The sequence below is a fragment of the Danio rerio genome, chromosome 13 (genome assembly GCF_049306965.1).
Source record: "Danio rerio strain Tuebingen ecotype United States chromosome 13, GRCz12tu, whole genome shotgun sequence".
NCBI classification, from domain to species: Eukaryota; Metazoa; Chordata; class Actinopteri; order Cypriniformes; family Danionidae; genus Danio; species Danio rerio.
The window spans coordinates 38,171,599-38,187,825 of NC_133188.1; the positions used below are offsets into that span (position 1 = coordinate 38,171,599).

General features: G+C 33.9%; 1 protein-coding gene across 7 annotated transcripts in view; it reads left to right on the top strand.

The window, feature by feature from the left end:
* tasp1 (taspase, threonine aspartase, 1) overlaps positions 1–16,227 on the top strand; it is a 60,610-nt gene that overhangs the window by 27,884 nt on the left and 16,499 nt on the right. For 3 of the 7 annotated variants that reach the window (XM_005156968.6, XM_073919817.1, NM_001100953.1), the window contains 3 exons: positions 675–753; positions 9,355–9,465; positions 13,709–13,816. In XM_005156968.6, coding sequence (XP_005157025.1) covers positions 675–753; positions 9,355–9,465; positions 13,709–13,816 — 298 coding nt within the window. Of the gene's footprint in view, positions 1–674; positions 754–815; positions 2,127–9,354; positions 9,466–13,708; positions 14,143–14,182; positions 15,541–16,227 lie in introns of those variants that run through there. The other 4 variants (XR_012388638.1, XR_012388637.1, XR_012388636.1 and 1 more) reach the window with 3 other exon arrangements.

Genomic DNA, 16,227 nt, shown 5'->3' on the forward strand with positions numbered 1-16,227 from the left:
AATTACAATATTTAACCCTATACCTGCCCCACCAGGGAAAAAGCTATAGAAAAATGTTTGGATTGCATTTTTTAACTCCTAATGTAGCTAGTTAACACACTCAATGCATTTTTTTTTTCAAAACATCCCATAATTTCTAAAAAAATCAATCTCTACCAAATGGTTGTTGGTTTATAGTAGAAGTGCCAAAGTTAATACATATCCTATGAAAATCAGAAAATATGAAGTTTAAGAACAATTATTTTAAAAACAATCAAAATAAAACATTTTTGAGTACTAAATCATCTTTATTTGTTGAAGTATGCCATAAAACATTTCATTTTCTCATTTAACACAGTAATTTACCCATTTTCTCATTTTTTTTAACAACAAAACCAAAATCAAGTGAAGTAGTGCACTTAAAAACAATTAATATGCTTCGTAGTAACTTTTTTTTCGGATTATTTAATTTTAGAAGAGTTTAGTTTTAGAAATATTTGAAATATTTGAAATATTTTTTTTTCTTTTTTGTGTGCGTGTGAAAGTGTAAATGCATTGTATCCTCACTGTAAAAAAACTGGGTTCAACGCAATTTCTTCATGTTGTCCAAACACAAATCAGTTAAGTTAATTGTTTTTACAAATGTAAGTGGATTGAACATAAAACATTTAAGTTGCACAATCTTTGTGTTTCAGGCTGCTCACTATGGATGTGGCTGCTGGGCTGAAAACGCCCGTGACGTCAGCCTTTACTCTACAGCTGTGAGTACCTCAGGTATCAAAAACACCAGCGTCATATTAGTGTCACATTTCTCTTCATTTTCTGCTTTTTGGTAGGTTTCGCAAGGCTTCAATTCTGTCATTTTGGGGTCTTCTGTTAAGAACTCTGTCTACAAACACAGTCCAGATGACAATATTACAATTGTAGCTTGGAGCTTTATAGTAAAACCTTCTACCAGCCAAGCTTTTTGTCATTTTCTGTCCTTTCTTCTCCCCTGATATGGATGTCAATTTTTCTGGCCAACATCTTAATGCCATTATCCACTTGCTTAGCAAGGACATATTTCATAAGCAAAAAAGAGAATTTCTGCTTTGCTTAGGATTCCTGCTGTGAGCAAGGCCCAAAGGCTACGCGCATCGTGTTTTAAACTAATGCTTTCTGTCACATGAATAAAATGAGCTTTTCTCCATTATATTGACTCTGCCATAGTCAATAGGCCACAGACATGATTCACATCTCCATACAGCAGATGCAAGCATGCATTTCTATTGTGCCCATTGAGGGAAGTCTGGATTTCTTAAAGCAGTCACGATAAAAGACAGACTGTTATTCATGGCTAGACATGGAAGAGGATGAGATGATTGCGTTTGAATAGATGCTGGAAGAGATGTCTTCTTTAGGTCAGGATTAAAGAAAAGATTAAATCTATGTTTGGGTGGACACGTTACATCACAACACATCACTTTTGTTGATGTATGCACTGCATGAACATATTGCACATGAATGTCACTTTAGAAACTAAAGACACAATTTAGTCAGATGTGCGTCTGCTAAATGACTAAATGTAAATGTGATTTAGATGCTTCTAGATTTTTCTGTTACTGTTTTTTTATCCCTTTAAAATAATTGGTTTTCACAAAATTATTAAAGGCATAACAATCCATTATATTATTATAATAATTATTATCATCATCATCATTATTATTATTATTACAGTTAATTTACTCATCCTCAGGTCTTCATAAGAGTGTGTCGCCATGTTGATTTGGACTTGTTTTAATGTGTTTATTTTTTTACTTTAAATATAAATAGAAACCATTAAACTGAAATTCAGCATGAAATAAATCACAGCAATAAATTATATTTTAAAAATATAGGAAAATAAAATTGTACAAATATTGCAAAAGTTGACTATTTCTAATCAAGCAAATTCAGCTTTTTTTAACAGAAAATGGCAGTATCATCGTTTTTTTTAAATGCTGATATTGAAAATCAGGGTGTAATGTTAAAACATTGGTATTGTTTGACACATTGGTATCTTTTGTGCAATTAAACCAACTGATAGTGTTCTACTTGAAATTTGGAAATATATTTAATATAAAACAGATTAGAAAATGAATACAGAGCAAAAAAAAAAAAAAAAAAAACATTTAAAATGCCATAAATGTGTTAATCCTTGAGTTAAACCTTGAATGAAAACTTTTCAGTTTAGACGTTAAACAGAATAACTTATAGATACACTACCGGTCAAAAGTTTGGGGTCAGTGTGATTTTTATTTTTATTTATTTTTTAAAATGTTTTAAAATAAGCTTAAAACCAAATCTGCATTTATTTAATAAAAAATACAGTATAAATTGTAAAATTTTGTAATGTTGTTGCACTATAAAATACCTGTTCAAGAGTAGTTTATAATTTCATTGAATCATTTATTTCAGGGATTTTACATGTGAGTTTTTAGCTTCAATACTTCAGTCTTCAGTCACATGATCCTTCAAAAAACACTCTGATTTTAATTGTTATTAATAATACTACTTCTAATAATAATAATAATGGTAATAGTAAAGCAATTGTGACTAAAGTAATAATTTCATTTGAAATTACATTCAATAAGAAAGCAGTTATTAAAATTTTAATAAATATTTACCAATTAATTTTATTTTGCATTCAATAAATGCCGCCTTGATGAACAATAAAAAAAAAAACGAAAAGAAAATGACCCCAATACTTAAAAATTTCTTGTATAAGAGGGCTGCTATGTATAGCTATGTTTTTATACAAAAATGTAACTTGTATGTAAAAAGTAACTTTTTGCGCAAAACTGGAATATCACATACAAGACGTGCGAATAAAGCTGCATTTCCTTCCAATAAATCAAAGCGAACAAAATCGTCACTTTCTGACCAACTGGTGCCAAATATCAACTGTAAAAATGAAATTTGACATTTGAAGGCGTGAGACGCGGATCACAGATGCTCTTGATTCTGGAGGTCAATAATAATATAATTACACTAATAGTGAAACAGTTATGGCGTTTTAGAATGACCAAAACAACATTTCAGATGTTTTACAATGTGCCCAGACCTCTGGTTTATCCATTCACACACATTTTTATCATCATGATCTCTTATAATATAATCACATGACCTTTTTATTGTGCATACTGGAATTTGTTTGGTAAAAGTGTTTCCATAGTAGTTTATGCGCATCGTTTCTTATCAAATAAAAAGTTTATCCTACTCAGTTATGTATATGTTTTGTATGCACATTTTTTCATCCTGGCGTTTCCATCAATTGTTTTTTTTATGCGCTTATCCAAAATGCAAAATAGATGGATGGAAACGTAGCTAGTGTCCCACACTTTTAATTGTCTTCCTAAGATATTTGTAGACCTCTTGTCAAATAGTTGACTATGAGGTGGACAGCCCTAATAATTATTCATGTCATTATACTGTACTGTTGTTACAGTAACTCTTTTTATCTGAAGGAGAAAATCATTTATATTTGCATTAAGTATAATATAATAAATATAACCAGTTTCAAGGTTTACCATGGTTTGGAGAAGTCAAAGTTTTAAAATGTCTTCAATTTTTTTGTCATACGGTTCCTACGGTATATGTAAGTTTTGTTTCGTTTTTTTTTAACATGTTTTTTTTTATGACTATTTTATTTTATTTTTTTTAGACCAACAATCCTTTATGCACTTACATACAAGCATGCTATAGATCTGAACAGTGCAGTGCCTTACTTTATATACAAAAAAAAGAAAGATATCTAAAAAAGCCTTTTAAAGTTGTACAGAAATCTGTGTTTTTGAAACTAATAAACATAGCGGACATAAATGATGTATTTTAATTATTTAGCCCGACTTATTTTCTGTTCCAAAATTAAAAAAAAAAATCAAATATATTGTGTTCAATGGGGGAAAATGTGTTGTTTTTCATCCAGACATTTAAAAGGGACTTATTTTAGAGCAATGATCATAATGTATATTTACCCAAGGTTACTATACCATAAGAATCTTATACCGGCCCATGCCTAATTTGCACAAACCTGATGTGGCCATAGAAAATGCATAGTAAATTAAGTTTATTAAATAGTTCATGCATCCAATCTCCTCATTCACTGCAGTAAATTTGCACATAACCCCGAATAACTTTTCCACCATAACTGCACCTGTAACTTTATTATAATATTTCACAAGGTAGCGACGTTGCTTTAACAACCAGGCACCTTGTAAAAAGACTCTGCTTGGCTTTGAATTGTGGAACTGTAGCCTTTGGTAATATGCTTCCATGTGCCATAATCACTTGCACAACTTCCAGAGAGTGTTTGAGGAGGATGAAGGCCATATTTCTTTTCTTTTTTTCCTTCACACTTTGTCCTCCGGCACTCTTGTGTGAAAGCACCTTTGGCCTGGCCTGAGCCCTGCAGTGAACACACACCTGGCTCATTGAGGAGAGACTGGGACTCATTCAGGCTTGGCATGTTGCACAGGGGTGCAGCATGTATGACTTCCTCTGGGGGAAAAAAAACAACCAACAAAAAAAAAATGTTGGCGATGTTACTGTTAGTAGCACAAGCTTTTTGTGAGAGTTTGTTTTGCATCTTGCGGAGACTTTGCATTTGACGGACTTTTAAAAAAATAGTTTTTGAAAACTTACTCTTGTAGTTTTTTTATATGCATAATGCTTTTTGTTTATTTTCTGTTTTGTTAATTTAGGGCCCGTTAAGCATGCTCTTCTTTCATTTTTTTTCTTTCTTCTTAAAACTTTTTTTATTTTTTATTCATGTACTTAAAAAAGTTTTTATTTTCAAAATTGTCAGTTTTATTTTAGTTTAAAAGTTAAAACCATTTTTGTTTTCTCATTGTTATTAATAATTTTCTTTGTTTCTAAAGTTTGAATACAAATTGTTTTATTTAATTTAATTAAAATGTAAACTTCTAGCTGCAAAATGTTTTTTGTTTTGCATTATACAAACATAAAAATCAAGTGTTTAGTATTGTAGAGCAGCCGTTACAATTTTTATATGTATACTGCTTTTAAAATTTTTAATTATTTTCTGTTTTTAAGATTTACCGGCAACTTTATTAGGTACATCTTACTAGTACCAGGTTGGACCCCCTTTTGCTTTCAGAACTAACTTAATCATTTGTGACATAGATTTGAAAAGGTACTGGAAATATTTCTTAGAGATTTTGGTCCATATTGACATGATAGCATCATGCACGATTCCACCACATCCCAAAGGGGCTCAATTTGATTGGGATCTTGTAAGTTTGTAGGTCATTTGAGTACAGTGAACTCATTAACATGTTCAAGAAAGCAGTCTAAGGTGATTTGCGCTTTATGACATGGTGCGTTATCAGAAGATGGGTACACTGTAGTTATCAACAAGGCATTTTTACCCACAGAACTGCCCCCCACTGGATATTTTCTCTTGTTCGGACCATTTTCTGTAAACCCTAGATGTGCTTTTGTGTGAAAATCCCAGTAGATCAGCAGTTTCTAAAATACTCAGACCAGTCCGTCTGCCACCAACAACAATGCCACATTCAAAGCCACTTAAATTACCTTTCTTCCCCATTCTGGTGCTCGGTTTAAACTGCAGCAGATCCTCTTGACCATGTCTACATGCTTGACAGTTGCTGCCATATGATTGGCTGATTAGAAATTTGAGTTAACGACCAGTTGGACTGGTGTACCTAATAAAGTAGCAGGTGGGTGTAAATTTCATTTTATTGCATTTTATTTAAATTGTGAAAGTTACAATAATTTTGTTTTGTGTCATTTTTATTAGTGCTATTAATTAGTTTTTTTTGGGTTTTTTTTTTGTTTAAATAATATTTTAGTTTTAATTTATTTCAAAGTTAAACTATTTTCAAGTTAAACCACCCCCAAAATGTTTTCATTTATTTATTGTATATATATTTTTTAGCTTTTGTGTAGATTAAATCATTCGCCAGCACAGCATAGCACTCGTAAAATGCAATATTTCTTATTATTGATTCTTGATTTGATAGGAAATATTACCCAGCCATGCGTTGGACAGATTTCGTGCGATGCACCCTATTGCTTGATCGAACAGCTCTGAGATATTACGAGCGCTGTTTTACATGTGTGCTCCCTGTTGACATTTTTACTTTATAATCACACAAACTCAGTGCAACAGGCACGAAACCCGCATCGTGTTTTTGTGCGTCTTTTGTTTTTGATCACCCGCCATTCCAAAAACAAAAGCAGAATCACACATTTTATCACCTTCTCCCCCCATGGCCATTTCAGCATGCATTTCTCTTTCATCCTCCTCGAAATTGAAAACGCATGGCGGTGAGGACAGGCCGTTCGAGTGTGCGCTCCAGCGGTGCACCTGCTTTTCATTTCCCAACTTAAAAGGCGTTCCTATCAAAAGGAGGAGAAAAACAATCGTTCTGGCTTCATCCTGACACAAAGAGCTCGCTTTCTCGCAGGTCAACCCTTCACTCAATGCGGTTCCGCTGAAGGCGAGTCGCTGTTGATTCTTTTCGCCACATTTGCCCGCTTTATGCCACCTCTGCTTTGTTGTGTTTTATTTACTTTCCACTGGAAATTGAGTTTGCACTATCATGGCACTGTTTGCTTGTTAAATTAACTGTTAACTTGTGGTGTTGTTGCCAGTCACATCCATTTCTTAAGAGAGAATGAGAGGGTTTACGGTAACTCGAAAATAGCAAGCCAACTGTGGAGCCAATCGTTTGTTCATTCTTTTGCTAAAAAAAAAGAAAAGAAGAAACAAAAAAAAGAAATTAGCATCTAATTGTCATGACGACAAACCCGCACAGAGTTTTGTTGTAGTTACCTGATATTTTACAAGGCCCGCGTTTGTGTTTACAGAAACAACAGTGCTGTTTTCTTAAGGCTTTATGGTTTCTTAGGCTTGAGCGGCTGCCAGGCGGTTTGTGTTCTAGGCATTTCTTTACACTCCCTCCCTTTACACACTGGCTGCTGTAAACGTTTGCCTGTAAAAGGAAATGATTGGAATTTTCTTTAGTGTCTTGACAGCTAGATGATCTGTTATTGTATTTTATAATTTGTTTTAAATTGGTGCATATGGAAACAGCAGATGATCTTCACCTATGAATTCATTCATTCAGTCATTCACCTTTGGCTTAGTCTATTTTGGAGGTCGCCACAGCGGAATGAACCGCTAACTTTTCCAGCATATGCTTTACGCAGCGGACGCCCTTCCAGCCGCAGCCCAGTACTGGGAAACATTCATACACTACGGCCAATTTAGTTAATTTAATTCACTTATAGCGCATGTCTTTGGATTGAGGGGGAAACCAAAGTACTTTCAGAAAACCCACACAGACACACGGAGACATGAGGATGGGGACTCAAACCCGCAACCTTCATGCTATGTGGTGAAATTACTGAGCCACCGTGGCCCCCACCTCTAAATTTTTAGATAAAAAAATTATTGGTTTCTCTTGATTTGCAATTTCTAAATATATGTTTGAAGTAAAGGGGGCAGCATTGAGGCTCTGTGGTTAACACGGTTGCCTTACAGCAAAAAAAAGTCCTGTATGGAGCATTTTCGCCCTCTGTTTGCATAGGTTTTCTCTAGGAGATGCAACCTACATTAGTCTCATGGTTTGATTCGATTGCAATTATTATGTCCTTGATTCTATTCAGTTTGATTTCACAATGCATAGAAGATGCTTTTCATCCACAATTATAATTTTTACTTCCCAATAACACAATTTTGTTTTCAATTCATGGAGTCAGATGTATGAACTGATGCTTTAAAGTCCCCAAGAAATCAAAACTATCCATATGATTTTTTTTTTTTAGCTCACATTGCAAATCTTTGATGAACAATTAACCTGTGCATGTCATTAAGAAAAAAAATATTGTTTGCCCTTCGAATCTTTAATTGAAATCTAAAAATGCACTTCCGGTTTGTTTTCAGGTTAATTATCAGATTACTTGATTTTGGGGTAATGGGCATGGCTAACATATTTAACCACGCTGTTTCAACTCTCAGTTTTGACAACAAATGAAAATAGTGAACAGGAGGAGTCTGTTAGGTTGTGATAATTCTTCTAAAACCCCTTTCCTGATCTTTCTGAATGAAATGCCTACTTTACTACATCCATTTAGCCTGCGGTAGAAAAAACAAGGCACACCCACTGTTTGCTCATTTAAAATTCTGCTTCTCTAGGAACTGCATCATAATACGGAAAAAAAATCACAGCTTCAGGTGCATAGGGACTGTGATGAAAAATGATGCTGCTCAAAGAAAACGCGTCTTGAATGTATACAGAAACAAAATTATTCATTGGATTTCTTTATTTTTTTTAAGGTGAGTTGTTGCAAACGATTTAAATGGGCTTAATTAAAACAAACAAATTAAGTTAAACTTTTCTAAATTACATTTGATTGTTTAAACTCTGCACATGTAAATAGTTTGCAACAATTTACCTTAAAAAATGTTGTCAATTCAATAAACCAATTTCAGTGTATCAAACAAAACTCAAGTACAGACACAGAAAACAACAGGAGCATTTAGAAAAAATACACAAAGGATGTTTATAATATTGATAGTTTTTGAGCACTTTAAAGAGTGAGTTCTAAAACACATTGGTCATTGTGTTCAAATGCTTAACAGAAATGGCTGTAATCGGATTTAATGATCAGTGCTTTCACTGAGTGGTGACACGGACACTGAAGCATTTGAAAGTTGTATCTATCAGTGGATCCATGAGCCGCTGTCTATATCTGCTCATAGACGGATCCTCTGATAGACGCTGTGGAGAAAACTCACTCTGCAAACATGCTTGTGTCTGTATATAAAAGTATCACTGTAATAGCTGAAAATAAGAGAGGAATTATTACCTCAAGGACATGCCATTAGGTCAAAGGTTCACAGTGAGAGAGAGAGAGAAATGCAGAGATTGAGCTTTATAGCACAGCCTTGATATTCTAGCGTTTGCAGAAAAAATGTCCAAAAATCTGTTGCTGTTGAGCAAAGGAATTAGTTGGTTGAAATTGAACCAATGCAACAGCCTGAACATCCAACAAATAGTTTTAAGATGTACCTTAATGCCAGCCACAACAAACAATCTTATTGGCAATTTAAAGAATGCTGTGGAAATCAGTGCACCTGCAATTCAGTATTAAAAATATATATATTTCTGCCATTTATCCATGAATGCAGTAAATCAGAGTGAAATTGAGCTCTGTCTCTGTACTTTTGGACTAATAGATCAAATTAGAGAATGGGAAATGACTGTTGTAAACAAGAAATTATCGTTTAATTGCTGTGCATGACGTCTTGTGTTGTTTATGTCAAACAACAATAATATTGAATTGTCGAATGTGGGTCTGTTTCAGGCTCTGGAGAGCATCTGATTCGCACCATGTTGGCCAGAGAGTGTTCAACCGCCATGCAGGCTGAAAACGCACACCAGGCCCTTCTGGAGGCTATGCAAAACAAATTCATCAGTGAGTGACTTTTTTCTCTCTCTTTCAGCAGGCTAGCATCACTTCACCACAGTTTGTGTGAGTAAGAGCAGCCCTGAGCTAAAACTGAACAACAAAATCATTAACAACTTGCTTGACTGGAAATGAGAGCTCCAAAAATTCGGCAGCCGCAACACTTTTTTTCTGTTTGTTTGGATTTGTGGATCAATAACATTCTTTTGAATGGGCTCCACAAGTTTTTGGTTAAATCATATTTCTGTGGCCACAGTTATTTTCAGATGCCATAAATACTCTGTTGACAGTGTATTTGAAGATGTCGCTCGCTTTCATGTTCAGAAGCTTTGCTCATTCGGTTCCTTTTTCTGGGCTTGTGAAATCGGGTGACCGCTTGGATTTCACATTGAATATAACACACTAACTACATGTGGTGGGAATATTTGCTGGTTTTGGCCTGTGACCTTTATAGTTTTGTTGCACGGAAATGCAAAACTGGATATTTTTTTTATTTGTTTTGAGCATTTTGCATTGGAGCAAAGCTTAATTAATAAGCATTAGTTTGGCCTGCATAAATCAACATAAAGGGCCAATTAAAAATGAAGTGGATTATTTTATTAGAGTTAAACCAGGTAATGTATAGTCTGCACTGGATTTTCTATGGACCTTCTGCAGTATCCTATCTAAATGCAGTGTGATAAGATTTCATCAACATAATAATACAAATCACAGCCAATTAGAAGAATGTGTTCGCAGGTTCCCTATTTAAACATATCACAATCAAGAGTTTGTTCACATAAAGTTCAGTTCATAGTTTGAAAATTTTAAATTATCAGAGTTTGTCAAGATCTGAGGTAATTAATCCATAGTCAATATGGTCAGGACCTAAACTGAGGGATAGTTCACTCAAAAATGAAAATTTCTGCCATCGTTTACTTTCCTTTAAGTAGTTTCAAACATGTTTGAGTTTCTTTCTTCTGTTGAACATGGAAACATATATTGTGATAAATGTTGGAAAGTCATTGACATCCATAGTAGGAACAGTAAATGCTGTGTACGTCAATAGATGCTGCCTTTCAACATCCTTCAAAATATAATTTTTGTATTGAACATAATAAATAAACTCAAACATGTTTGAAACCACTGGAAGGTGAGGAAATATTGACATGTTTTTAATTTTTGGGTGAACTTTCCCTTTAAAGGTGCTGTATGTAAGTTTTCTAACAAATAAAAATACCATAATATGTTTACAGATATTTAAGAAACATGCCAAGTAAACATTCTTGTTTATCTGAAAAGCAATGCTAAAGGCAGTTATTCTGCTTTGAAAATGTCAGGCTGGAAGGTCTTGTTTTGGATCTTTTAATCCACCCTTCTTTAACCCGTTCTTTTAATGCTACTTTAGCCAAATATTTCAGCACCCCAGGTTGCCTTGTTTAAAAACCGCGGATATCATTCATTTAGTCAGGAAGGCTCCTAAAGTATGTGCCTGCGACTGAAATGCAACCTCCAGTTGACAGTAGCAGAATCCGAAACAAGACGCAGATTCCACATGGGGTTGTTAATTAGCAAATGAAATAAAAATTACAAACATAAACATTAGGTGAGCTGGTTAAATAGTAAACCTGTAACCTAACAACACGCTACATGATGATATTTGCAGTGATAAGCAGTTTGTCTGTTTGCACCAGACCAAACACGACAGAAATTTAAATACAGCCTTTCAGAAGCACAGGATAGTGCACTTACCTATGAAATGGTAAGGTTTATGATCTAATTAATACATATTAATACATATTAAACCTGTTTAACATTATTAAATGTACATGCTGAGTCACTGATATGTGTAGGTTTGCATTATTTCACAGTTGTAAAGTTCAATTTCAAAAGGTTTATTTTATTTTCAAGATCTGAGGTGAACTGTACTGCTGCTTTCAGTAGCATGGCAATAAATGTCATGTAAAATGGCATTCAAACTTAACATTATTGGCATTTAAAACTAACTAAAGCACATGAGGTGTACCTGAGATGATCATGTCATCAACTTTTCTGTTGTTCAGCTGCAAAGTATAAAGACCGTTTCTAAAATATCAATTCGAGGTGTTGGCTAGAACAAAAACCCCTCTTAATATGAAAATATTTCCTCTATTGTGTACCATTGCTTTTATTTAGAACACAATTTAAGTTGAACACGCGTCAATCTGGCAACCTGTGCTTGCATGTGTTTTGATCCAGAAGTGCAATACCTACAGTAGTGCAATCACAGGGAGTCAAACTTACATCCTTTAACACTTACTAATTCATCAGTTGAACTGTAACTTGTTTTAATAATTTAAACAGTACCTGCATAGTTTATATAGTTTTAGCACAATTATTAAATTGGAAATATTGTGTAGCAACTTCATACAATTGTAAAACCTACATTTTAAATAGCAACATGCACCTTACTAAGTTTATAAAATGGTTTATAAATCCATTGTCATCATACAAGGAGTTTTTTTACTGACGTTTCCTGCTAAATTAAGAGCTCTATTTTTAAAAGCTAATCTAGAAAATGTTCTCCGTAAACAGTGAATTATTCTTCAAAATGTTACTTTAAAACATTGTTTATATCTGTTGAAAAAAAAGCTCTTTGATTTATTAAAAAATATATTTAAATGTTGTGGAAACCAAAACAATACCAGAAATGATCATTAAGTTGACCGCCACAAAAATACAGTCAAGTATATATTTTATTATGTGTCTTTTATTTTTCATCTGTAGGATGTTGTTTTTTATTAAACGATTCAGTGTCTGACCAATCAGAACAAAGTATATCCAATAAATGTGATCAAACTAGGTAGAGGCTTACTGTGCGTTCACACCAAAAGCGGTGAGAGCATCCAAGGTCGCTCTGGCCGCCCTGTCAACAACGATGTCTGCCTTCAGCTCCACCGGCGAGAGCGTCAAAATTCGCTACATTGATCTTGTATTTAAAGGGGCTGTGAGGATGTTGCACACTTCTTATCAAATCCATTTAACAATGTAAGATTAAGTTGCATGTGGTGTGGCTTTGCTCCATTTAATTATCCAATGTGTCCATATGTCTGAAATATTCTGAAGCAGCAATACTGTGTTGTCGCATGGGATTCCCGCTTTTTTAAAGATAAATATATATAACATTAATGCACATCAGTAACTCGCCAGTAACTTTTATAATGCATGTTCCTGTAAGAAGACATTGTAAATAATTGAAAATCTGGCGACCGCAATGATCAAACCCTTGGAAACAACTGTGGTCGGAACTAAAGTTCTTAAGCCTGTGTTCTCTGAACTCCTCTCAAGCGGTGGACTTCTTCATTCTGATTGCTTGCCGCCGAACCGCATCATAGCTCATTACCATAAATTTGACTTGATTTTAACTCTCCTCAACGCACCGGCGAAGACGCACCGCGCTGCTCCTTGCTGCTTATCGCCGCTGGCTTTCATTGAAAATGAATGAACCAGAAAGAGAAGAATAAAAGGCCTTTTAAGGCAATACTGGATAAAGATTTCCTTTAAGATGTCTTTTGAAGTGGCATTAAGTCCGTGTTCTTTGTGAAGGCCATCCAGAATTTTATCATCGAAGGGTTTTAATTGAGAGGTGTTATGAAAAAAAATCTGTTTTACGTAAACAAGCGTAACACAACATGCTGTGCAAAATCAATATCTGGCTCTAATGAAAGCGAACACCTACAGAATTTGAGGTGAAACTTAAAACTCTTTGTATTTTGCTTGAGTGCTGAAAATCTCATCCACGTCCAGCACTCCTTTTGCTTTAGAGATGTAATCATTGGAATGGGCTTGAAGCCTGTATTTCAGCCAAAAAAATAACCCTTTTCTTTCTTTAATTTGGAAAAGTAAGAGCATTTTGCTTGCTTTCTTAACAGAGTCCCTTTATCAGAGCTCCGTGAGGGGTTACAGAAATAACTCATTCCATCATTAACCTATTAAAGAGCGAAAAGTGGCTCTGATCCCAATTTTTCTCATTTGGTTAATAAAACAAAAGCTTTGGAAAGAATAATTGTTTTCAGTCGTTTAGGTTGGCAGAGGAAAGTACGGAAATGTACGGCTTTTCCGCTCATTTCATTAACTTCTCAGAACGGAGCAGAACCAATAAATCATTGACAGAATGGTTGGATTTTTCTTAGATGTCTCCAACTTGCTTTCATTTCTACTTCACGTCTAAATAGACTGATTGTAGTGGAAGGAGGGTCACGGTTGAAATCATGTTGGCTTGTTTGTGTTTAAGGTTCGCCGTTTCTGGCTGGCGAGGACTGTGTTCTGGGTGGGGTGATTGTTCTGAGGTGCTGCACATGTGGAGAAGCCCAGCGCTCTGAAGACATCCAGGCTCTGCTGGGTATGTGATGCTCTTAAACGGAGTTCAGTTTTATGATGATGCATGATGGTGCGTTGAAGAACATTAAATGAAATAGAATAGAGTGAATTCTGAGAAATGGGAAAAATCAATGATTTAATGTAATTTTGAGTTCTATAAAGTGATTTTAAGTGGTTTATTTAGCTGTGGCCAAAGGAAAATGAATAAATGAATAAAAATAGTGCTTTATATAATAATGTTACAGTGATACTCCTCTCCAAAAAAAATTAATTTATTCCTATCAGGCAAAACTTCAGCCGTTATTCCAGCTTGAAAGTCACATGGTCTTTGAAAATTGATCTGATCCAGTGCTGTATTTTTATTATTTATTTTGAGTATAAAAGTCAGATTGTTTTGTATTTATATTTTCCATTTGATTACTTTTCTCTCAGTCACACCTAGGTATCTGAATATTTTGTCTTGACTTACAAATGTAAGTACATATCTGGTAAAATAAAAATGAGAAGTGTCTTGTTTTAGTCGTAAGGATATAAACCAGAAAGAGAAGAATAAAAGGCCTGAAAACCGTCAAGTCAGAATGCTATGCCATGATTCTGAAGCCAACTAGGCCAGACTGAGACAAATTTAAGGCATTCATTTTTTTTGCATTATTTAACGGACAAGATTGAGACACTGGGAGCCTACAATGTTGAACTTTGTCATGATATTTGAGTTTTTTCATCTTTAATACACAATCAATAAAATTGAATCAAATGAAGGCTTGAAATATTTCACTTTGTGAATGGTGAACTAATTTAGCACACAAGTTTCCCTTTTTGAAACAAAATATTGAAATACAGTTGAAGTCAAAATTATTAGCCCCCCTAATTATTAGGCTCCGTTTATTTTATTCCCCCAATTTCTGTTTAACAGAGAGCAGATTTTTTAACACATTTATAAACATAATAGTTTTAATAACTCATTTATATTAACTGATTTATTTTAAATTCGCCATGATGACAGTAAATAATATTTGACTAGATATTTTTCAAGACACTTTTATACAGCTTAAAGTGACCATTAAAGGCTTAACTAGGTTAATTAGGTTTCCTAGGCAGGTTAGGGTAATTAGATAAGTTATTGCATATCAATGGTTTGTTCTGTAAACTATCAGAAAAAAAATATAGCCCAGAGGGGCTTATAATTTTGTCCTTAAAACGGTGTTTAAAAAACTAAAAGCTGCTTTTATTCTAGCTGAAATAAAAAACTTTCTCCGGAAGAAAAAATATTATTAGACATACTGTGAAAATTTCCTTGCTCTGTTAAACATAATTTGGGAAATGTTTAAAAAAAGAAAAGAATAATAATTCTGACTTCAACTGTAAATGGACTTCCCTCAATGTTCAAATTTTTTGCCACATACCTGTATGTAGAGTTGAAGTCAGAATTATTAGCCCCCAGTATATTTGTCCCCAATTTCTGAACTCAAAACATTTCTAAACATAATAGTTTTAATAACTCATTTCTAATAACTGATTTGTTTTATTGCCATGATGACAGTACATGATATTTTACTAGATATTTTTTAAGGTACTAGTATTCAGCTTAAAGTGACCTTTTATTAGTTAAATTAGTTAATTAAGTGCAATTGGTTATTTAGGTTAACTAGGCAAGTTAGAGTAATTAGCCAAGTCATTGTATAATGATGGTTTGTTCTGTAGACAAGTGATTAAAATTTGCTTAAGAGGGCTTATAATATTGACCTTAAATGTAAAAAAAAAAAAACTGGTCTTATTGTTTTCGATATAAAACAAATAAAACTTTCCAGAAAAAAATTAATTGTGTAGGTAATGCGATGAAAAATTCCTGTCTCTGTTAACTATCGTTTGGGAAAAAGTTTAATAAATTCTCAGGAGGCCTAATAATTATAACGCTATATGAATTTTTTTACACATTAAAACAAGAATGTTTTTGTGGAGGACTTTTGAAGTACATCTGTGTCACTGAAGATTCTCTGAAAGCTATTCATAACCTTGTTTTTTCTTTCTTTCTCTCTCTCCTCCATTCTTCCTTTCTGATGACTCCCTCACATTCTTGTCTAAAGATGCTGACTATTTTTCCAGGCGTCTTTGTTTAAACGTTCAGGGATAAACATGGCAGCTCCCTGCATTCACAAATAGCACAATAAACAGGTCTCTAAGTGTGGTCTGCTCTCACAGAAAGGAGGCATTGTTATAATTTGAACTGACACTCGATTGAAGAAGATCTAAAAAATAAAAATAATAAATCACCTTTTTCTGATATGCTAATCATGTCTTAACACTTTAATTTATAGGCTTTTTTTTAAAGTGGGTTTTCATTAATGAGTAAAATAAAAAATTGTGGTTATTATTGCTTGAGATTTATCATTCTAAAAATGTTTTTATGGTTTATTTCATTAATATATAACAACT